The sequence below is a fragment of the Alosa alosa genome, chromosome 6 (assembly GCF_017589495.1).
Source record: "Alosa alosa isolate M-15738 ecotype Scorff River chromosome 6, AALO_Geno_1.1, whole genome shotgun sequence".
NCBI classification, from domain to species: Eukaryota; Metazoa; Chordata; class Actinopteri; order Clupeiformes; family Clupeidae; genus Alosa; species Alosa alosa.
Genome location: NC_063194.1, coordinates 27213099 through 27238197, shown reverse-complemented (window position 1 = coordinate 27238197; position 25099 = coordinate 27213099). Strand labels below are relative to the sequence as shown.

Here is a 25099-nt window from a genome sequence, read left to right as displayed (position 1 = left end):
AACTCCTTGTCCAGATTCCCTGCGGGGTCTTAACAAATCTAACATTTAAAATAAACTTTAAAATTGTAATGCATTAACGGTAGGAGTTATCTATAGGGTGAAACGGTGGGATGTTTCGTCGCAGCACAGACCATCGGGAGCGGAGTCGGTCTCCTTGGGAAAAGGGAGAGAGTAGTGGCGCAAATGGCGAGCTCTTGGATGAGGGTAATGGAGTGGAGACGGAGGGAAGTGATGGTAGTTTTCTTGGAAGTGATGTAGATTCTATGGTAGAGATGGAAGCAGTAGACGAGGGAAATTCAAAACAGGAACGGCAGGTAAAAACGAATGGAAAGAAGAAAGACGACAAACGAGGTCATGATGATGTTCACAAAGTCAGATAAAGCGAGTGGCAAGGCAAATCGACTTGAAGGTAAAAGTACAGTTCGATTCCCCTAGTTCTATCAACCCTGAAAATAACTAAAACACTTCATGAAGCTGTAGGGACAGTAAGGGTTACACCATTAAGGGATGGTAGCTTACTCATTGAGTGTTCCAACATTACACAGCGGGATAAGTTACTTGGGATGAATGAGATGGAAGGAAAGAAAATTAGATGTATTGAATGGGAGCGTAAAAAACTACTGCTTGGAGTGGTAACAGGAGTGTCCACAGACTTGTCGTGCGAGGACATTTTGAGAAATGTGTCAGGAGCAAATGTGGTCAAATGTAGAAGGCTGATGTACACCCGAGAACAAGTTAAAAAGGACGGTCTTTCCATTCTGTTGTTTTTTGATGAGAAGGTAGGCTACTGCCAATTAGGATTAGAGTTGGGTATATGAGCTTTCAAGTTCGTCCATACATCCCACCGCCACTGCGATATTTTAAATGCCAGAAGTTTGGTCACGTGGCAGCCATTTGTAGGGGGAAAAAGCGATGTGGCAAATGCGGAGGAGAAGATCATGAGTACGGTCAATGTCAGGAAGGCGTTCGCGTCAAATGCTGCAATTGCGGAGGATCACATAGCGCTGCATACAAGGGGTGCCAAGCACACAAAAGAGCGGCTGAGGTAGGCCTACAAAGAGTAAAGGTAGAGGAGAAACTTACTTATGCAGAGGCTATTCAGAAAGTGGATGGGAAAAGAAAAGCTGAAACAGGACCCCAGGGGCAAAGTCATAACGTTTCATATCAGCGTAGCAAGGAAACCTCTAGGCCCACAGGTAAGGAAATGATACAAGTGGATAGCGTGAAATTCTTGGCATTTCTTGCTGAAGTCATAAATTGTACAGCATTGACAGAAAAGAAAAGTGAGAAGATTAAAATCATCGTTAAGGCTGCACGAAGGCATTTTTCTGTAGGGGTGGAAGTTTCATTTGAAGAAAAGCAGAATTTTAAATATTCAACAAGGTGTTCAATCAGCATCACAGCCAGTACCATGTGGAAGTTCTTAATGGTTTTCAGCATCTTACAGTGGAATGCTAGAAGTCTCTGCTCTAATGGGCAGGAATTTAAGAAGTTTGTGGAAGATTTGGATGCCAGGCCTAATGTAATATGTGTGCAAGAGACGTGGCTTAGGCCTCATTTGGACTTGTGCTGCAAGGGTATAGGTGCGCAGGGATAGGGAGAAGGACCCTGGTGGAGGGGTGGCTGTATTTGTCATGCAGGGACTGGGCTACAGAACTATTAAGGTAAGTAGAGAGGTGGAGGGGATAATCATTGAGGTATGAATAGGTAATTCCAACTTTCTGGTGGTTAACTATTACAACCCTTGTGAAGCATTAAACAAAGATGTTCTTGATGAGTTCCTGGGTGATGTGTCCCATAAGATGATTTGGTGTGGAGACTTTAATGCGTATAGCACACTGTGGGGGAGTACAGAAAGCAATAGTAATGGTAAGGTAGTGGAGGAAGTGCTAGAGGAAAGAGACCTTATTTGCCTTAACGATGGGAGGGGTACAAGAATTGACATTTCAAGTGGCCAGGAGACATTTAAAGATCTTACCTTGGTCTCTGCGCAGTTTGCTAGATGTTCTAAATGGAATGTCATACAGGATGATTGTATTGGTAGTGATCATTACCCTATACTGTGTGAAATTGGAGTGGGGACAGTCCACATTGAAGATGTAACCTTCCCTAGATGGGACTTTAAAAAAGCTAAATGGGATGACTTTAGTATGAATTGTAGTGCTAGACTGATGAGTTTTAATGTAGAACAGTATGAAAATGTCAATGATGTTAACAGCAGGATTACTGGTGATATTTAGGAGATATTGCACCCCTCGGCCTTTCATTTCCTCGGGAAAACAACAAGTTGTGGCCAGTGTAAAATGGTACCTTGGTGGACAGATAAGTGTAGGGAAGCAATACAGGTAAGAAATAATGCTTTTAAAAAGGTCAAATCAACTTTCTCTTTTGCTGACCTGGTTGAGTATAAAAGAGCTCAAGCTATGGTCAGGAGGGTTATAAGGAAGGCAGAGAGAGAGCGGGGGGGACGTTTTTGTGACTATTGGAAGAGATACCTCAATCAATGATGTGTGGGGGATGATGAGGAGAATGGGAGGAATTAGGAGGGAGTTTTCTTTACCGGCTATCCAGTTTAATGAGGAAATTATGAGAACAGATAAAGATAATGCAGAAGCGCTGGCAAAAGTATTTGTTAGAATTCACAGTGTGAATAATGTGTCTCCTGAGGCCAGAGAGGCTAGAGAAGAAATGGTAAGGGTGCATCCCAATGTTTTAGAGAAGAAGCTTGATGTAGATAATTCTTTTGATGTGCCATTTTTCTATGTTTGAGTTAAAGCGGGCGCTGAGAGGAGTTAGGTCTACATCTCCAGGTAAGGATGAAATTTGTTACATAATGGTGGAGAAACTATGTCCTCAAGTGCAAATGGTACTTCTGCAACTTTTCAATATGATATGGGAGACAGGGAATATTCCATCTGCTTGGAAGCATTCTGTTGTGGTACCAATTCTGAAACCAGGTAAAGAAAAGAGTGAGGCGTCTAGCTACAGGCCTATTGCTTTAACCTCTAATCTATGTAAGATAATGGAGCGAATGGTCACAGATAGGGTAACTTACATTGTTGAAAAGAGAGGCTTAATCAGCTCATGTCAGAGTGGGTTCCATAGGGGAAGGATGACTATGGACCCTGTGCTGTGTCTGGAAGACACTATAAGGAAAGCCCAAGCAAATAAAGAGCAGGTTAATGCTGTTTTCTTTGACATAGAAAAAGCATATGATATGCTATGGCGTGAGGGGCTCCTTATTAAGTTAAAAGCAGTGGGAATAAGTGGCAGACTAATTGGGTCATGGACTTTCTGTTAAACAGAACCATTGAGGTGCAGGGTGGACAATCAAATTCTAATATTTATCATGTGGATAATGGTGTCCCTCAGGGCAGTGTATGCAGCCCTCTGCTGTTCAGTATCATGATTAATGACATTTTCTCAGACATAGACGTTAATATTGGAAGATCTTTGTATGCAGATGATGGAGCACTGTGGACCAGGGGGCGAAATTCACTTCATATTAGTCAGAAACTCCAGGCAGCAGTTAGTATTGTAGAGAATTGGGGCATTAAGTGGGGCTTCCGTTTCTCAGTGGAAAAGACACAGGTTATTTGCTTTACCAAAAGAAGAATTGTTCCCCCTGTACATATTACTCTGTATGGACAGCCACTCAAACAAGTTGAGGTAGTGAGGTTCTTAGGGGTTTGGATGGACTGTAAGCTGACTTTCAGAGACCATATTCAGAGAGTTGTTGTTGTTAAGTGTACAAAAGGCAGTAAATATACTCAGGTGCCTAGTGGGGAGCGACTGGGGTGCCACGATGATGTCGTTAAAACATGTATATATTGCACTTATCAGATCTACTTTGGATTATGCGTGCATTGCGTATAGGTCAGTGGCAAAGACACATTTGATGAAACTTGATGTAATTCAAGCACAGGCCTTACGCGTGTGCAGTGGCGCATATAGGACCTCATCAGTCCCCGCTCTCCAGGTAGAATCAGGGGAAATGCCCTTGGTTTTGAGGTGTCAGCAGTTGGCCATGGTGTTCTGGACGAATTTGCAAGGCCATAAAGAGGATCACCCTACTAAGCATATTCTGACTCAGTGTTGGGAACACGGCAAAGCAAACTTTAATAGTTTTGGGTGGATTGGGAATAGCCAAGCTGGAAAACTTGGACTAACTAAGTTGTCTCATAGTTCTGTGGTTCCACTGCCACCTATCCCTCCCTGGTTTTTTGTTATGCCTACAGTGGATATCGTTTTAGTCAAAATGCGTGATGAGGTTGAGGAGGAAAGGGATGTGAAACATCTCACTAATGTGCATATACGCACCAAATATTCTGATGGGGTTCAAATTTTTACAGATGGTTCTAAAGACCCTGCTACAGGGAAGACTGCAGCTGCAGTGTTTATCCCAAAGTATAAGAAAGAAATTCAGAAGAGACACTCTGACCACCTTGCAGTTTATTCAGTAGAGCTATTTGCAATCTGCCTTGCACTAGAATGGATTGAAGAGGTTAAGACCCGGTGTAATGTTATTTGCTCTGATTCATTGTCAGCATTGACTAGTATTCTGCACGGCAAGTCAGTGTGCAGGCCTGACCTACTGTATGATGTTCTTCAAAGTCTTTTTAGACTGCATCAGCAAGATATTTTAGTTAATTTTGTATGGGTTCCATCTCATTCAGGTATTGAAGGGAATGAGGTTGTAAACCAGCTTGCTAAAGATGCTTTAAATTCTGAGATTCAGATTAACATTCCACTCAGTAAAGCAGAAGTGAAGCATATCATAGTAACTAAAATGATAAGCGAATGGCAGGGGCAGTGGGACAGGGAGAGTAAGGGTAGCTTCCTTCGCACTATACAAAAACAGGTGCCCACCAGAAGACAGTGCAGCTGGAGCCGAAAAGAAGAGCAAATAATAACAAGGCTTAGGATAGGCCACACTAGGCTGAACCATCATCTTCATGTTATTGGCAAGCATGCCACGGGCCATTGTGATAACTGCAGGGAAATAGAGACAGTTCAACATGTTTTATTAGTTTGCCCAGCGTACAGCATAGAAAGAGGTATATTACTAGAAGAGGTTAGAGAACTGGGGCAGGCCAGGTTCTCTCTTGAGGGTTTACTCTCCTTCTCTATGCCGTCTGCCTGGAGATCTGTATTTAAGTTTCTCAAGAACACAGGACTTTTTGTTAGGATTTAGTTAATGCTTCTTTTATTTGAATATTTTTTTTGGTAATGTGTCATGCAGGTCAATCTTTATGGTTTTAAAATGTCTTAAAAAGGTCTTAAATTTGACTTGTCTAACCCTGCCAGATGTATTTGAAATACGTATTTAATTACTTTAGCGTAATAAGCAAATAAACAACATTTTCATCACTCAGTTAAATATACTACCTATAACATGACAATAGGCTATGCTTATCATAGTCCGGGAGCCTAAGGCCAGAATCTTGGTTAACTTGGTTTTGTCGGTTAAAGTTTGTTTCTTTGCTGTTTCTTGTTGCCTAGGGGTTACTCAATCAGAATAGGGAGGGTGCCCGGTGATATCCCTTAGGCAATTCACTATATTCAGCTACCAAGTTGACCTAAATAACGATTTGCCAATAAAAATGCCAATTTTATTACCCTTTTGGAACAACAGCATGAAATGTAAACCCATTCATTCTTGCAGTAGTATGCCACATTGTGACCAACTTAAAAGTGTTAGATCCGACTTTTCTCTTTTACAATCCCCTCTGGACATGTCTGAAGTTGGAAAAAATGAAAAGAAAAGTCAACTTTATCACCCCTTTGCAAGGACACCCACATTTTTTTGTTTGTGTGTGTCACTCTTATGTCACCATGTAGAAAACATAAAAGCATTAGATCTGTCTTTTCTGTTTTATCATCCTCTTAGAACAAGAAAATAATAATTAAAAATAAACTAAGCTTGAATTCTCAGGTGTGTCAAGTGCTACAAGACTAAAATTTGAAAATGATATAGATATGTTACTGGGAGAACATTAGGACATGGACCCCATATGACCATGATCTTTGACCCCATGATCTTGAGTACCTATAGCTGATGTTCATTCTCACTACAGGACAGTATTAAAACCACTTAACTTTGACATGAGGATTTGGGATAACATATGCCTGATATGCAGAAATAATGGAGGAGATGGAGGCAAAGACCTCCCCAATGCGAAACACAGTGGAGTTTTCTCCACCAAGTTAATTAATTCCGTATATTGGGACACCTTACAGGATGTTATTTTGTTTGTCCCCCATGTTGCCATGTATGTAGGCAACAAGCATGCATTAATAGCACAAAAAGGGAAATGCTCAGTTTAAAAAGAGGCCCACTTGTGAAATTTGTTGTACTACTTTCAATTTCATTTCACTTTATCACTTTCCACTGTTGCGAAGCCTGCTTGTTGTCAGTTCAATCATCGTTTACATTGATATGAGACGGTGATAATTTTTTTTTACCAAATCTACTTCATAGGAGCGCCAATGTACAGAATTAATAGGCTCCTGCCAGCCAATCCGAACATATTTTTTCTTGTCTCTTGGGGATACGTTTTCAATAATATGTCTTGTAGTTTCTTTTAAAAGTTGGTATACCATGATTATTGTGTGGGTATTTTTGTATTTTCAAATGTGTAATTACTTCACATCAGTATTTTGTATTTTATTTTGTTACTTTTTATGAGCTAGTATTTGTAGTTTGTAACAAAATAGTTTTTGATGTGCCCACCTCTGAACCCTGCGCTATATTTCCCGACCAGTGACTTAAAAATGACCTTAACAGCACAAAATATTTTTTATGGCACAAGCCACCAAAAACTTTAGCTTACTAAGGTTAGCCTAGCCTACTATTTTCATGCATTTATATTTTTTAACCTACTATGTTGCTGCACCTGGCAATGCGTTTAATACAGTAGATTAATTTTAAATTAGGCTACTTTTAATGGGCAATTAGCTTTAGCCTGGATGAAAAAAGTGGTGGAATAGGCTTCTTGGCAACTGAATAAAATTCTATTTTAATTTCAAAATGATAACGTTTGATTAAGGTTAATATATTGTATCTTAAAATCCGCCCTGGCTGTAGCCTATGCAAATTCATTGGCCCTTGCATTGGACTGATAGACGAGAAAAATTACAACTCATGTCGTGTGCAATAACAGCTCAGTAGGGGGGAGGAGATATGGAGAAACACTGGATTTGTTAATGAATTTAAAGTTTAATGTTCACAGAGTCAGTTACTGTGTTAACAGACCCAACATTTGAGTTAGGTCTCCTACTGGAATGGAATGGGACAACCGGAGTTTCCCCCCAACTAAGGGTTAACAAACTCAGGACAAACTAGGCCCACCTGTATTAATTTACATAAGCAGTGCTTTATGCATGCGTTATGGCCTGAAGAGTAGAGGAAAGCATACATGCTTTACTTTTATTTTTGGAGCATATATGGACAAAATGGAGACGAGGAAGTGTAAATTGATACATTTATGTTTCACTCTTGCTTGCTTGCAGTGTAAATTTGCAGTAAGAGTTAAGTTAGCAGAGGTGGACAAACCCAGGAAAGAAAAAGGCATGCCATGTATTCCTTCTACCTATGCAATTAACACAGGTGATATCACTGATTATCTGGGGACTCAATATAGAAAGTGGCTAACTCCTAGCTGAAATCCTATCTTATCTCAGTTTAGAATGGCATGTAAGATTTCTGGTATTACTGAAGTATGTTTCCTACCTAACTACATTGAGGAAAAATCCTATGCCTTAAGATAGAAATTTGGCCATTGCAGAACCATCCTTACTTAGGAATTTCCTAACTTAGGAAACCACAGACCCTGTCCTAAATTCAAAATAACTGCCAAATTTGAATGTAGCAGTCTTGTTAGGTTGTTCCCTAGCCTAAATTGAGATGAGGAACATGCCTGTCAAGGGACACCATTAAAGCATAATTTACTAAATGTGTTAATTAAGTAAATTAAACTAGAAACATGGACAAACAATATAAAAGGCATAGGCTATGTGTTTTAAAATATTTAGGCCTACTTCCAAGAGAATAAATATAGGCCTAGCCTAAATATTAATCATTACAACAGAATATTACATTATTATTTATTTATTACTAATTAAACCAAATATATTTTTATTTTTCATATTTTAAACCTGTACCTGTTCCTGTCTTTTATATTGTTCCTATGTCCCATGAGGTCTTGCGTCAAAAGTGGGAGCAACCTCCGCTTCTAAGTAAAACAAACAGGACATGTTTGGGGGGATTTTTAGTTTAAATTCTTTAGACCTATTCTTTTTGATTCGTCATCTTATGGGAGGCAATGATCTATGGGTTGTACAAAACATGTCACTGAAGCTGTTTGCGCAAAATTCCTCTCAGTTTACACATTATTCAATCCCTTTTAGAATAGGCTGTTTCTGGGGCCTGTTAAGTTGATATGAAAATGTGGAATGTGGGCTTTCTCATTGACCTTCTGAATGCCATTTAAATCCAGAGAGAACACAAACCAGCCTTTGCTTTTGAAAACGTAAGCATGGTGAACTGAATAGCGAAGGCCTACAGTAAAATGGTGTGTCATGACATAAGCGAACAAAGAATTTCACTTTTGCTTTGACGTTTTGTTTATAAAGAGTCAAGACGTACGTACATAGGTTAACGTTATCAGACAGCAGTGTAAAATGTGTTTCTTGCATTATGATGGCTAGAGTTGCGGGACTTGAATAAATGATGTGCTATACTCGCAATCCCGCGCTGAAATTTAGGCCCTGCCTGCAGTTTCAAATACAGTAGAGAGACTGGCAAAACAATACCAGCCTCCATTACAAACGAATCAAGAGACAGGAAATAGTGCAGACGTCTGTGCAAATGTATGGATGACTTTGGTCAAGTTGGAAAGAAATGGACAGATTCGAACGAAGAAGGCTATGGGATTATGACTTCACGTCAAGTTAAAACTGAGTCGGTAAGCTCCAATATGGTTGATTATAATGGATATTATTCCAGATTTGGTAACACTTTACGGTAAGGGTAAATTAATTATCATGAATTCATGCATGAATTAATTCATGATTTATGCATTCCTTTATATCTTATGAATCATCAGGAATTTACATGAGTTCATAGTCTCTCATTAATGACCTCATGCATGAACAACACATCAACTAAAGCATTAGGTACGGTGGGTCCATCCATGATTTGTGATTTCTTAAGCATGATCATCATGATTACATGTACAGTATGTCAGGTTAATTACTCATGAGTTCATCATGTTTGTGGCCCCTCAACTAAGGTGTGAACAATGGCATGTGTTTAGAGAACTGCACAAGTTGTGTTCAAATCAGAATTTGAGTAGTGATGACAACATTTCTGGCAGAAAAAGAAATCATGATCATTCTTAATAAATCATAAATCATAATGATGTGCTCACCATACTTAATGCTTTAGTTGATGTGATGTTCATGTACGAGGTCATGAATGACAATGACTTTGATGCTTGGCCCCCATTAATAAGAAAAGATAGAAACACAATGGGGCTTAACAGCTTCGCTGCTTGCCCCCAATAAGAAAAGAAACACATTGAGGCTTCTCAGCTTGGCCCCCCAAAATAAGAAAAGAGACAAACACAATGGGGCTTTGTAGCTTGGCCCCCAATAATAAGAAAAGGTAGAAACACAATGGGTGGCTTTGCAGCTTCGCTGCTTGGCCCCCAATTAAATCCCATGAAGACTTTGTATAGACAAAGAGGGCCAATACATTTTGGTTGTTGGAAAAATAAAGTGTTCGTTATTTTTTAGGTAAATTTATTTTGGCACGCAGATAGGAGAATGCCACAGAAGAAAGAGTATTTTTTCACTAGTTAGATATCCAGGTTCACAAAACTTACAATGCATGTCTTCTGAATGAATATTTATGAATTGCTATATATTGCTAGACCTGCTATTCTGAAATGAGTTTAGTTTTAGAAAACTAAACCAGGCCCACCACTTCTCTGAGGGGTTCTATGAGCCTGTACCTAATTTATTTGGACTATATGCGCTGTTCTTCTGGAGTAACAGCAAAGATGGTCGCAAAGGTTCATCAAAGGTTTGCTGTGCGCGTTCTGTAGCTCTTCAGTGTGCACTTCTAACTGATTAGCATGATCAGGTGAAATCAAGCTTGAATTTGAGCACTGTACAACATGATGAATTAAGTGGGAAACAGGAGCCCTTGTGTTTAAAGATGCATGACCAATCTTGAGAAGGCTCTGAGCCTGTAGTTTGTGTTCCTGTGTCAGTGAGAGTGAGAGTGGTAGTCTATATTTGTTTATGAAACTCAGAGGACCTGGAGTGACAGTCATTGCAGACCATTTAGTCTGTGCTTTCTCTGGTGTGGACATTTGTGTGTTTTTGGAACCCAAGCAGGTGGGGGTTCCACCTGCTGGATGAACGCGGTCAGCATTGGGGAGTACCATGGCCTACGGGTGGGCTCTGCCCTGCTCAGCATTGTGGCAGGGTGCATCATTATTGGCGTCTCTAAAGATTGTGATGCTGATGCTGTAGGAGGCATCTTCCTGGGTGCAGGTGGCCTGGGTAAGTTCAGCAGTTTTCATGATTTTTAGAGCCTATTGGGACATCTACATTACAGGGTTGTGCACAATTTGAATTGCAATTCTGCTTCCTGTTTGCTACCTCAATTGAAATGCAAGTAAAATTCAAGAATTGAATTGGAATTTAAGAGCCTGTTATATGGGCATATGGGCAACCTGGTGTGAGTGCTTATTGTGGAAGTTTTGATGGTAACTTCTACTGTTCATGAGAATCAAAATCTTTCTTTTGGGAAGATTGCATTCCCTTTTTTTCTGACTTTTTTCTTGTATGAAGAAAACATATTTATTGAACATGAGCAGGGCTATAATTTGAAGTGAGTAGGACTGCTCTTTCCATGAGATTCCATCTGACACAGACCTCAGGTTAACATTTGATCCAACGCTGTAATCTAAGCTCCACAGTGGCAGTGATCCCCAAAGAGCACTGATAAATGAACAAAAGACAATTATTCTGGTATGACAATACCAGTGAAACAGTGTTGAACATTTCTCTTAAAGCAAGGCATTTGTGAAACGTCTGCTCTTAAAAACTGAAAATACAGGCAGATGACTGCACCGTAAGCCATACGAAAGGCAGTCTCATACCTTTATAATTAAGTAGGTCACCGGATAAACATCTCCTCTTTGCTTTGGTGCAAATTCATGTAGCTGACAGACTTGTTGACATTCATGGTGATGCATGAAACATCTAAAATGCAAGCACCCTGGAACCATGATCTAACGTTATTCTAGATGGGTACATGGGAGTGACTATTCCAATGACCGCTATCATGTAGCTGTGTTAAATGTAATGGAACAGTGGATTGTATATTATTAACACTACAAGTGCTTATTCTGCATTTAGCATACAGTAACTATGGTGGCCAACTATGATAAACTGTGGCGGGATATAGTAGCCTTCAGTTTGTGATAATAAACCTAATACAGCGTTTTATTTTGGTCTTATGTTGTAATACAAAGCACATTATTGGCTTATTTGCTTATATTTTTGTTTAACACACTTACTTACATTTGTATTATCAAATTAATTAATTTCTTCTTTGGGAGGGGGCGGGGTCACATGTATAAATGTTACAAATACATTCAAGGAGTCATAGAATTTAAGACCGAGTTTACCTTGTCATAGTTGAATAACGGCAGTTTGGTATGTAAAATGAACAGTAGGATAAGCCAGGACAATTGAAACGCCGGACGAATGAAACATTCCAGTTTTCTTTGAGTGTAATGATGACAGACTTCCTTTGATCACAAACAAAGAGCATGTTAACCTCCTTCTATCAGCCAAATATCTTCCTGTTATGTCCTTTTATTACATAGTTACAGGCGATAAACGTTTTTGATCGTTAAAAGTTAATTTCATTAGCGGTTTAATTTTTTTAATATTAAGTGTTTTTCATGTAAAGGTTCGACTTGCTTGTCGTTGACATGCTTATTCAGTAGACAACTTGGTGCTCTCCACAATCCCATATCTTCATGTAGCATGCTTGTTTAGATGGAAAGTAAAACAGACCATAATGGCATATGTCTATGAAGATGACAGAAAAACACAACTTCCCTGTGTTTAATCCTTAAAATCTTCAAGACCATTATATGTGGAGAGCTCAATTATTGGTACAACATTAATAAATTATAGAAAGAAACCAATAATGATTGATACCAAATGCAAACAAAAACACATTTATACTACTCTTAATATCACTCTTTATGCACTTCTTTTCCAAATCTAGGGCCTTGTAGAAAATCAATGAGCACGCTGTACAAACTTTTAATGGTTCAGAACATGTTTGTCTTCCACCCTACAAAGTTTGGGCAGCCGTTGAATAATACTTTTCATATTAATACCCAAACATTGCTTACAAGTTAATGTGATTTTCAGACTGTAAACCTGATGTAATTTCAAGGGCTGAAAATAACATGAAGACATAGGATTTGAATAGAACTATTTTACAGGCATTGGTTTTAGGACCCATTCTTGATATAAAAAAGGTTTGAACAGGTTTGACATGGAATGGCCCAGGGAGTAGAGAGATAAGAGAAGTAGAGAGATAATACAGTGATTTCAAAAACTACTCATCACGCCACCGGACCACTGTCAGCTTGGCGGTAGAGCTGGCATTCTGCAGGAGAGCCCTCTGATACCACCATCATCTGTTTAGCGGCTGATATTTTAAATACCAGGATACCAGGATTTTTTCCAGTGTGTGTAAGTGTGGATGTGTCCACCATTATTTACACCGTATTTACGTTTTTTTTTTCCACTTCCTGGTTCCAAATACAGCTGAGGGACAACTTTGCCTTTGCATTTGATCACCTTTCTTTTATTTGGTGTAGCATTGGTGTCTGAATGATGAACATAGTTTTAATAGTAACCTTTTCCTTCCAGGGCTCCTTATTTCAGTTTACCCTTTCATAAGAGCTTGGTTTAACTTTCACCACATCCTCCCCACTGTGGGTAAGATATGTCTCATGAATACAAATCTAGTTCTATAATTTGCAGTGTTTCCCTTACATGCATTCAACAGAAGCACACCACTGTATTACATTATTAAGAGCAATGCTGATGAAATTACATGTGGTTTATTGAAGAAACTTAATGTTAACATAGAAAGGCTACTGGCCTAATATATGGGGGCAAATAACTGATGCTTGTTAGAAATTAATTTAGTGAGAAATGTGTGTGTTGGCAGTGAAGTGGGAAATATTGAAGAGCGATGTTAATGGTGAGTCTAAGTAGTTCTCTCACACATAACTCTATTAGTTGTTCAACACACCCCTTTTCAGGACATGACATTTTCATCTCTGATACCTCATCTGTCAGTAACATTGCGACATTTATAAACAAGTAAACACTCCAATAACCGTTCTCAGTACAAAAACGATGCAACACTCAATGGACCATTAGTACCCTATTCATGCCACATCTATGGGATTAATATAGTCTTGAAAGTATTGTTTGTGTCACTATTCAAAGCTGTAAACGATGATTTGTAATTATAGAAATGATTTACACCAAATTATTGTATAATACAAATAATTTCCAAATTTGTACATACTTTTACATATCTGCTGTAAGCCCGGATAAGTTGAGTTTACCTAAATAAATTGAGGACAGTGGTTCCTTAAAAACCATTGGTTCTCAAAGTGTGGGGCAGGCCCCACTAGTGGGGAATAGATTAACAATGCCTTTCTTTTTTAACAAGGAAGATCATAGATTTAAAACAAGATAACCACACAATCATGTCATAAACAGGCCGACATATGAATTAAAATAACATCTGATCCAATATTTTAACGTTACCATTTTGTCCGGTTGATAGGGTCAGGTGGGGCTTGATAATTCCCCACCTCCAAAATGGGGAATGACAGAAAAAGTTTGAGAACCACTGCTTTAAAACAATTAAGTGATGTGTAATGAAAACTTGAGTACATTTAACTAAAATTAGTCTTTTGCAATATCAACTGCTTTGCATAGTTAATACAATTCCTCCATAGAGATTGAATGATTGAGTGATTTTGTGTGCTCCTGTTGTACAGTAGGCTACATCTGTACATGTATGGCCTTATAAACAGCAGATCTGTGTTCAAGAGAGTTCAAAGAGTCCGCACATATTTAGGCTACTGTGGTAGGCCTAAACGTCAATCGAGGGTGCAAAGTGATGACGGATCAACATCGGAGTTTGGCATTGACTCAATGAAGTTATATAGGCTAATGTTAATTGGCAGAACGATTGAACATGGTCTGTTACATCTATATGATGATAAACTTGAGCTAGCTAGCGACAGTTACAACTAACTAAGCAAGGAGATGGTTAACATTAGGGCTGTCAGCCATAACGCGTTAATCGCGATGCGATTAGGCTAAGGACCAAGCATAACGTGTAACACTCCAACAACCTTAGGCTACCTCTATTAGATTTATCAATTATTGCACAAAGCACTTTACTGGACATAGCACTTATGGGGTTTTCTAGGGGGTATTTATGGGGAGCTTAATTAGGTACAAAGTAATGGTTGATTCATAGGGCAGTGGTTTTCAAAGTGGGGGCCGGGGCCCCCTGGGGGGCCGCGAGGGGGTGCCAGGGGGGCCTCAGCAAGTTGGAAGGAAAAATAGAAGCAACAAATAAATACATTTGAAAAGTTTAAAATATACCTATTACTATGAGGATTGTTATACAATGGCATTATAATAATGTGACGCATATCTGAACATTAGCTATATTTCCCATGATAATGACTTGAAATACTAGTAGAGCGATAGCTCTCATATAGCAGAAAGCCCCAAATACAATTTTTACACACTGTATGCTCCATCGCAAAGTTCTTGTGGCTAAAATAATTATTACGATTAGCTTAATGTATTTTTACATTTGCCGTAGTGTTGTCGATGGGTTTAATAACACAAATTTTACACCGTCACTTGTTCTGTTATCAACGATTCTCTTTGGCTGCTAATATTTTGACTCTTTGATGCACCGTTTCTTGTCCTCAAACTAACACAGACACTTCCTAGTAGGCTAGGCTTCTGTCTTCCTTCCTCCTGTAGTCATGAAGATAATAAACACCAACGCAGTTCTGAACTCTGTTGGCTGAATGGGCGATTTAGGCCAAAACTCCCTGTCGGCTCAGTTGACATGGAATTAAAATATCACTAAAACACCTCAAGTTTAAGATATAATCTACTACGACATGGGTTGGCAACAGGCGGCCAAAGCTGGCATTATTTGGCCCAGCCAAATTATTCTGACAGTCCATTTTTAAAATATTTTTTTTACAATATCGATTTACATATAGCCTAGGTGCTTAAACAAATATGAGAAAGAACACCAGAACACACTTGATCCTGCTAGTGTAACGGAGGCGAACTAAGCTAGCATGCTATCACACCCCTAACCTTAAGAATGCTTCTAACCACTGAGTTGGAAGTCTGGGCTTTTAGCTCAGTGGTTAGAGCATTCATTTCTCATGCCGGTGTGTGTTGAGGTGGCGGGTTCGAGGGCTGTGAGCGGCGGACGAATTACGACCTCGGTTACAGTGGATCATAGGAGTGAGGATTTAGGGAGGTAAGTGTGACGGAGGCGAACTGAGCTAGCATGCTAGTTGCGCGTGTAAATCCTCACACCCCTAACCTTAGGAACGCTTCTAACGGCTGAGTTGGAAGCCTGGGATTTTAGCTCAGTGGTTACAGGGATGGGCACAAATACATCAAAATGTATTTCCAAATAAAATACCAAATACCCACCTTAAAAATGTATCATATGAATCAGTGACAATAACTCAAAGACAAACAATCCAAATGGATGACTTATTTAGAAATTTAACAACTTAATTCTCAATACCAAAACAATCAAAAGAACTGTGTAATGTACTGAGACAGAGTTACAGAGACTAGAATATTGTTTTTTTCTGCCGGATAACAAGCCTCTCTGAAATCACCACATTTCAGCCCTCTAGGTCACTTGATATGAGTTAGAAACACAACTGAGACCTAGCACCAGGTCTTGTGAAGCTGTGTTCAAAAGTAGATCAATATAGAATGAAAATATGAGTACTTTAGACCATTATTTGCCAAAGTATGCTCATGCGTTTTGTAAAATGCCCCATGGAAACTCTCCATAGGACTTTTGGTTATCCAAAATGCATACTGACAATGAAATGCTTACTGTCTATGAACCCCTTTGTGTAGAAGCATAATCTTGATCTCAAATGAAAGGTAACACTGTGAAGTTTCATGCTTGTATTTGAATTGTACTTCAGGGGTTTTGATATGGAATGACTACACTAAATATGGAATAATTACACAAAAATATAAATCTTTGCAATTTCTATTTCAATTCAATTGGTGTGTATAAGATGGACTATACATCTGCACAAATAATATTGGATAAAATAACATGATTATTCAATTTCTATGGATTCCTGTGAATATTTTAAGACCCAATATGCTATATCTAGAATATTGCTAAGGATATACACTGCAGCTAGAATGTAGGGAAGCACCGGAGGAGGAGGAGGGCATTTTTGGATTAAATTTAAGTGAGACATAGTTAGATTAATCTGACAATGTAAAGCACTACACATATTTTACATGAAAAAGATTGTCAGGTATTGATTCCCAAGAGTCCAAGCTTTCAAATGATGTACAATATGACTATGCTACATAACAATCGGATGTCTAATGTAAATACAAAAATAAAGTAAAAATAAAAAAAATAAAACCAGGTTGTCACATTAATACCATCCAATCAGTTAAGCCAATTAGAAGCCAATAATTATGACATTATCAATCATTTCTTATTTAAAATGTGTACAATTGGAAATGTCCTTGTTTGAGGTATCTTGTCAAATTACCATAGCACTGAAATATTTCACAGGTCAGAGAACAAATTTAAAGTGTAGAAAAAAACTGTAAAACAGAAAAAAGGAAAGGAAAAAAGCAATCTCAAGTGTTGCAATCTAAGCTATTTTTATTTTTTATTATTATTATTATTTTTTATTCTTTAGGTTTTTCATGTTTGGAACATTTGGAATAAAAAAAGGTTTTATTTAATACATTTTTCGTTGGTGTCAGATTATTTATAACCTAACATATTGGTGATGAACACTGGTCGGTAAGGCCCCCTAGGATTTTTTGCTTAGGGCCCCCACAGACTCTATCATCTCTGGCTACAAATCACTGACTTTGTTTAGTAGCCTGTGGAGATTTTTTGTAAATATTATTTTAACATTTCTCCTGTCTTCAAAACTATATATAAAAAAGTAATCGTAGGGGAAACACTGCTTTGCATGACCTAGAAAATACTCACTTTGTACATGAAGTTGTTCATACTTAATATCAAATAATTTTACACGTAATAGTTACTAATAGCACAATGTAATCTTACACCACCAGGCAACTTCAGAGTACACCCAATGCCTTCAAATCCAGTCCTTGAACAAGCAGTGGAAACCATCAGACGAGAAGGTGGGTCGTTTTTCAGTTAAAACAGCACTATGCACGTTTTTTACCTTAATATAACAGCTTCACAGTCATTTTGATGGTAAAAAACTTGCCATAGGGAGAATCATGCACCTAGCAAAGCTGGCAGCGGCCCGCAGTTGGAAAACCAGCCTTTTCTATTTGACAGTGACAGTTTCCCAATGTCTATGTCGTATGTCTAAGTAGTTCACGGAGTCCATCTTAACGAACGTCTTAAGGTTTTCGGACCATTTCCTGAAACCCTTGTTGGTTAAGAACATCGGGAAAACTCGATTAACAAGATAAATGAGTGGTCTGGGCCCGGTTCCCCAATAACGATAGATACATGCACTTACAAGGGTTTTCTAAGATTCATCTAAGATGATTTGTTTGATTTTTCTGACTGTTTCCTGAACATGCCCGTAGTGTGAACGCGTGTGCTCTGCTCTTAAGATGCTCTTCAATATGAAAATAAAAAACTTTGACATCTGCATGTAAGAATCCCCAGTAGGCTATAAACCACACACAGAAATAATAGTAATTATTTAAGATTAGATTAGTGTTAGATTAGACACTGTTTTTATGTTTGTTGCAAGATGTAGGCTATGAACATTAGGCTTAGTACATATGTCATGCCTGTTCTTTGCTACTTGTGAGAGTCCTACTGTGTGTGCTGTCTGCGCAATAGTGTTTTGGGGTGTCACTGAAGAAGTTGTTTGAAGATGAGTTTTGAGTTTTGTGAAAATGGCAGGAAAATGTGTGTGATGGAAATGGGTGTGGCTGAATTCATTAGATGCGGGAACTCTAAACTAAAGGATCAAGTGGAAAGAATAATATGTCAAAAATTTCATACGGTTCTAGAGATATGAGAAAAAAATTAAATTTGCTTGTTATGTGCCCCCTACGATCAGAAATGGATAATTTTTTGTTTTGTGAGATCATGTATTGATTTGGGACCTATTGTGAAAATGTAGTGTCTGGTCTGGCGGCTGTTTTCATTATAAGCCACACCCCAAAAGTTGATTGACACTTAATTTTGAAACCAGGCGACAAATCAAAAATTGCAAAAATGTCAATCTGTTAGGCTAGGTCTGTAAATGATGTGTAGCCTACTGAATTCTGTGGGAATCGGAACAAATGGATGGAACAATGAACAGGAGGAGATGGATTAGTTTCACTTTTGAGTTTTGTGAAAATGGCGGGAAAATGTGAATGATGGAAATGGGTGTGGCTGGATTAATTTTCTAAAGAGATGTTGTAGGCTACATTGCGCTGCAGACAAATGGCTCCATAACACCGGGGATGTCAATTCCGATAACATAGCCTAAATAGTGCAAATAACTCAAGTCGTTATATTGTATTAGTTGAGATTTCTTTATTTGGGAAAGTGAAATCCACATTTTCTTCTGGAGATAAACTTATGCTTGTCTGTGGCGCCTGCAGGTGTATTGCCGTATGCACTGTGTGTAGCCTACCATCAGGCTACTCAGCTACTAGAGAAATAATTTCCCGTGTGTATATTCACTCCAAGTTGGCCTACCATAACTTCCCAACTCTGTACTGTAGCCCATAAACTGCAGGCCAGTAGGGTATTTATATTTTTCTGTCAAATAACCAAATGCATTTGTTTGACTTTATGAAGCAAAATTATGCACTAGGCTACTTGGAACGCACACATTTTGTTTGCGCAGGAGAGAGTTCACACAGTGAACAGTTGTTGCTGGTTACCAGCAAACAATGTTAAGCTAATTCACTAACTCAAGTTATTTCAGATGGGCAAGAAGGTACATTTTTATGGATGTCAAAACGTTAGCATCACAGAAGCTGAATTATCATGCTGAATGATTCATAAGTATGCTTTACTGATGTTAAAACAGGCACACTTTCATACACAATTTAAAATTAAAGTAAACCAAAGGTAAATTTAGCCTTTTTAAGGCTGTATAAAGTTGACCAAATTAAATCAGCCTGCCGTTCACATCTGTTTAGTTTAATTGTAAATGTGACGCTCCATTGACAAAGGTTTACCACACAATATGCCAGCATTTGAATTTGAATTGATAAGGTCTGATCTTCCTAATGTTGTAAAGGATAAACCGACATGATTTTGCAATTGAAGTTACATGCTCAGAGAAGTTAAGTCAGTTATCAATGACAACGCCCAAGTTATGTGCCGATATAGTTGGGGCCAGTGAAGATGAGTCGAGCTGGATGTTAATCTGTTGGGGAATAGCTGTTTTAGCTGGAAAGCTCAGTGTTTGAGAGAAGGTGCTGATCTTTCATCCAGACTGAAATATCCTTAAGGCATGCAGAAATCCTATGGAAAAAACACTAGTCATCAGGTGGGAAAGATAGGTAAAGTTGAGTGTCGTCCGCATAGCAGTGATAGTCAAATCCATGGAAGTGAATGGTCTCACCTAAGGAAGTGGTGTAAATAGAGAAAAGCAGGGGCCCTAATACTGATCCCTGAGGCACACCTTTGATACCTGTCCCTGCCAAGACACGTTGAAATAACTAGTATGCTTCTGCATGGTCCTCCTCCTATAGCCATGGAGATAATAAACACCAACGCAGTTCTGAACTCCCAGTTGGCTGAATGGCGCATTTTACTTTAAAAAAAACCCAGCTGGCTCAGTCATGGGTTAGAAACGAGTTTAGAAAAAAAAAATTGGCATAGTTCCAGGTCACCGGCAGGTAGACGCACACTAAGAGCGGTCCACAGAGATTTTGTTCATTTTTAGACTAGGCTCTTTCTTTTATTGTCTATGGCTAGGCTATGAGCGAAATCTGGGGAATGGAATCCCAAAATATTACCAATTGCGGTCAAAACACTGTTTTGTTCATGCATTATTAGCCTATGGTTAGCCTTCTTAATTATATCATGTTATTTTACTCATATCCAGTGAAGTTTCAAATTTTGAGATTCGAGACAAATAAAAGCTACAAGGTAATCAGCTCAGATCAGTGGAGAACTACTTTGGGGGGAAAACTCAAGAGGGAAACAAATTAACGTTAGACAGAGAATTCGTTCCGAAATCAAAATGGATTTGGAGCTTCATGCAGCCTTACACAGCTCTCATAGTCAAGTTCAAGTTGTTTATTGTCATGTACTCATAAAAGGAATTATAAGTAACGAAATTCTTGTGTTCAAGAGCCAGCTCAACTTTAAAGAGTAAATTAAAAGTAGGCTATTCATTAAAAAGGTAAATATTCTGTGTGTGTGGGAGGGGGATGAGTCACTGTACAATGTCATTTTTGGTATGAAGATGATGTATACCCTTATGGAGTAGGTGCTTGCGTGTCCACCGTCTAGGTTTGTATAGAAATTAATATCAAGTGACACATACACGTAAATGGGCAAACTAGGACACGGGAGGTAGGCCTTCTGATTATTAAATGTAGTCACGTGTGGAATGCTGGTTGTTGTTATAGAATGTTGGGGGATAATAGGCTCCAATTGTGACATCACAATGCAAAAGGAGAGAGGGGGAGTGAAAGCGGACCTCGGTTTTTAAACATCAGATTGATTGAAGAACAACACACTGTAACAATGCCAACAATTAGATTAACAAGTGAACACAGGAACTCTGACTTCCATTATCGGTTGACAGATTTACATAGACAAACAGCAGGCGCTGTTCAATTTCTTCAGGGCAGTGACTTCTACTGCCCTACCAGAAATGAAATGTAACGTTACAGTAGGCCTACAACAACCACGGATATGATCAACGAGATCTTTGCGCTTTTTTCGAAATTTCTTTGCAAATCATACAAAAATGTAACATGATTGAGTACTTTGCTCACTGATTACAATAATAAACAAACAACATTTTATTTAAAAAAAAATATTTTGTGGATCTTTTTTCTAGTGGATAAATCTTTAGTAGGGCTCTGCCCCTCCTGCCCAAATGAACGAGCTGCGCCTGAATGGAGATACGAACTAGGCTTTTCCTGTTTGTCATGTCATTCATTGAAATGTGCTGTAGGCCTAGGCTACATTTTGCACATGCATTTGCACATATTTCTTAATATGAAAAGTTCCTTATTTTTAACTGAACTCAAAGATAATGAATATATGGAGTATTTTTGTTTGTTATGCCCTTTATAATGTCTGTAGATTTTGAGCATGCACTTCTGCTTTAGGCTAACATTTATTTCAGTTTAGAAATATAACAGCTATATTTATGAAGAATATGCCTACCTTGTGTTGCCTCTGGCCCACTGCACATCTTTTGAAATTTGATTTGAAATATGAATACACTGATAAGAATTGCTTTAAATTGTTAATTTAACTGAAAAGTATGTGATTAACTATAGAAATTCAGCGAGTAATCAAAAATCGTTTGACAGCCCTAAATCGTATTGCTATGAAACTTGCTGTGACATAACTCCATGATGTGTCCATAGCAAAACCACCCTGCTAGACTATGCACCCACATTGCTGCTTGCAGTTATCTTGTATTTCTTTACCCCCCAAAGGTACACAAAGCCAGTTAAATCTGGAACGCTCCAAGAGCAGGATAGGAACCTGTATAGATTCTGGGACAGTTCCTGATGCATTACCTGAAGATGGGTAAGGCAAACCATGGGACCTCGAAGGTCCTTCTGAAGAAATACATCTGTTAGATTTCTATCAAATATAACATATTAACAAAATAGGTCAAATTAACCTTGAAATGAGACTATAAATGTACTTAATTTTCTGGCTGACACCTTTACCCAAAGAAACTTACAACTTAACAGCATTCTTACAAGGGCCAGTTTCCCCAGAGCAACTTGGGGTGAAGCTCAAGCTTCTTGGGGTGAAGCTTTAACTTTTCTGGCTACTTGATTGCCCAGTTCCTTAGCCACCAGACCAACTGTCTAATATATTGTATAGATTTTTTTCACATCAATTCATAGTACTTCATATCCTTTATTCCAGGGGTTCTCAAACTTGTGTGGGCCGGGGACCCCTCATAGAGTGGAAAAAGGACCCCTCATAATCGCTACACATAAAACTTAATCATAACATAAAAGTTAATCATGTAGCTGTATAGCCTTTTTTCTGTTAGATGCTTATGTTATATGTGTTTTAAAAACATAGAGTGCTAATACCACAATAGTCATGTTAGCAAACTTTGACAGTATGTAGGATTTTTTTTAAAGGATTGTTTCTTTGTCAAATGTAGGCCTATTGTGTTGAACACATAGTGTTTGCTTCACTTCATTTTGTTGGCGGTTAATTAATAGTAAAGTGTTTTGACGTATTGATGTAACGTATCAGCAGATCAATTGGGCAAATACTGATACTGTAGCATTTTTGGCCATAGGCTGTAGTATAAGACAATTTTATATTTTGTAGCAAACTTTGTCAGGGACCCCCTGACAATGTGCTGTGGACCCCTGGGGGTCCCCGGACCCCACTTTGAGAACCAATGCTTTATTCCCCACTTCAGATAGCCTATTCATAAGCCACAAGAAATGCTTCCTTGATATTGTATTGGCAAAATCAAGCAGAAAATCCTCTTATACAACTCTCAGTTTGTTTGCGCTGAGCAAGTGTCAAAAGCATTTATCAGACACAGCTACTACACTGCAAAAACTGCTTATCTAACAAAGTGTTATTAATCTTATATTAAGATGAAACATTCTAGCTGGTCTTGTTTTTAGTATAAAAAGACTCACTTAACACTAAAACAATACCAACTAAAACATTTTATGCTAATATAAGATGACTTGGTTAGATTTGATTTTTTGCAGTGCAATTTGACCAGGAAACGCAACAAAGAGGTGATGGGAATGAGATATTCCATTTTCAAACAGTTTTCCTGGTAGAGGACTTGTTACATTATTTGGCTATTATAAATTGTGTGTGTACAAATAATTGGGGTAGTTACTCAGAAGATTTAATATAATGTGTAAATGTAATACAGAAAGCCACCAGTCACCATATAAATTTGCCTTTTTCAGGCCATCTTCAGATGTCCCGGATATCTTGGCTAGAAGGAAGATTAAACCAACCCTCTCAGACCCAGATATCCCCTAAGTCCAGTGACACAGTGTTTTTCTTTTCATTTGGTGTACACCACATTGTAACTCACCATAACTTTAGAAACCTTGTCATTTATTATTTATGTCTGCCTTGTTAACAAACAAGTATTAATATGAAGTAGTTCAAATAAGCTAAATATCATTGCTAATCTCTGCATCGCTAATATCTGTCAATGTAAAATGTAATGTTAGAAAATAGTAATTAAAAGCTGTTTTAAAAATCCTTCTGTTGTGAATCATTGCACACACAGACATTTTACAAAGCCTTAATGTACAGACTATAGATATTCTCTTCTTTGTTCAGTGAAATGTACTTACTACATTTCTACAAGGCAGGACTGTCACACTCTCTCTCTCTCACACACACACACACATGCTCGCAAACACACACATAAACAAGCATGCGCACACCCACATAAACACATCCGCACACAAATAAACAAACACACACGCACACACACTCAAACGCATGCACACACAGATAAACACACATGCACACACACACTCACACACATGTACGCACACACAGACGCATGCATGGTCACACACACATGCATGGACACACAAAGGCACGCACACACTCACATGCACGCATGCACCCCCACATAAACACACCCACATGCACACACACATACTGTACACTCACACGCAGGCACACAGGAACACACACGCATGCACACACATAAACACACACACAGGCATGCACACACATATAAACACACACACCCCCCCATTACCCCCCAACACACACACACACTCACAAGCGAACACACACACACACACACAGAAGCACACTATACACAAATTCAAACACACACATGCACATGATCATTTACATATACATAAGTTGCAAGAGTAGGGGATGGAGTAGGTGATGGAGACAAATTGACGAGCGTGATTTATTGTTGTGGCGAGAATATGCAGGACTGAGCAGCAATCCTGTTTTGTATCACTATGCAGTACATCTAATTTTATAAACTGTGCATTTGTGCTGAACTGCATATCCTTTGTAATGATCTGTAATATAATCTGTTGATAATTAAATAATTGATTTAATCAGGGGTTAATGACTGTCAGATGGCTGTCAGACTACACAGAGAATACACCATATGTGTTTGTCAAAGGTTTAAAACAAAGGTGTAGATCATAATTCAAATGAACAAAGTGTTGTTCCTTTTACATGTTACTTCCTCATCAGACACACCTGAAGGTCATCTATTTTCATTTATTAATTTGGTAGATGATTTTATCCATAGTGACTTGCATATGTCATCTACAAGGGCCAAAGTCCACAGAGCAATTAAGGGCTAAGTGCTTTGCTCAAGGGCACCACTACTGCTACCCTATTTGCATACATTTCCAGGGACAGGAAATGGCCTCTCAGGAAGTATCTTCGTAATCAACCATCTTTGAGTGAACCCTTCTTTTTCGGTGAGCTTTTTCTTTGGCAGTTTGCAAACTGAGTGCATTACCACCACCATCTGCTGGACTGGAGGTGTAATGGCAAGTGTACCCTTTAGCC

At 38.6% G+C, this 25099-nt stretch overlaps 1 protein-coding gene across 2 annotated transcripts; it reads left to right on the top strand.

Annotated features, from left to right (window-relative positions):
* The first annotated feature begins 140 nt into the window (after positions 1 to 140).
* Positions 141 to 23617, top strand: kncn (kinocilin). 2 transcript variants are annotated; one of them, XM_048246868.1, is made up of 6 exons: positions 141 to 409; positions 10402 to 10572; positions 12973 to 13041; positions 17479 to 17550; positions 22024 to 22117; positions 23497 to 23617. In XM_048246868.1, exons 1-6 carry the CDS (start codon positions 325 to 327, stop codon positions 23570 to 23572), a joined length of 567 nt encoding a protein of 188 aa, XP_048102825.1. In that variant the 5' UTR covers positions 141 to 324; the 3' UTR covers positions 23573 to 23617. The 2 variants fall into 2 exon arrangements, with proteins under 2 accessions (XP_048102825.1, XP_048102826.1); XM_048246869.1 differs by lacking the exon at positions 10402 to 10572.
* The last annotated feature ends 1482 nt before the right edge of the window (positions 23618 to 25099 follow it).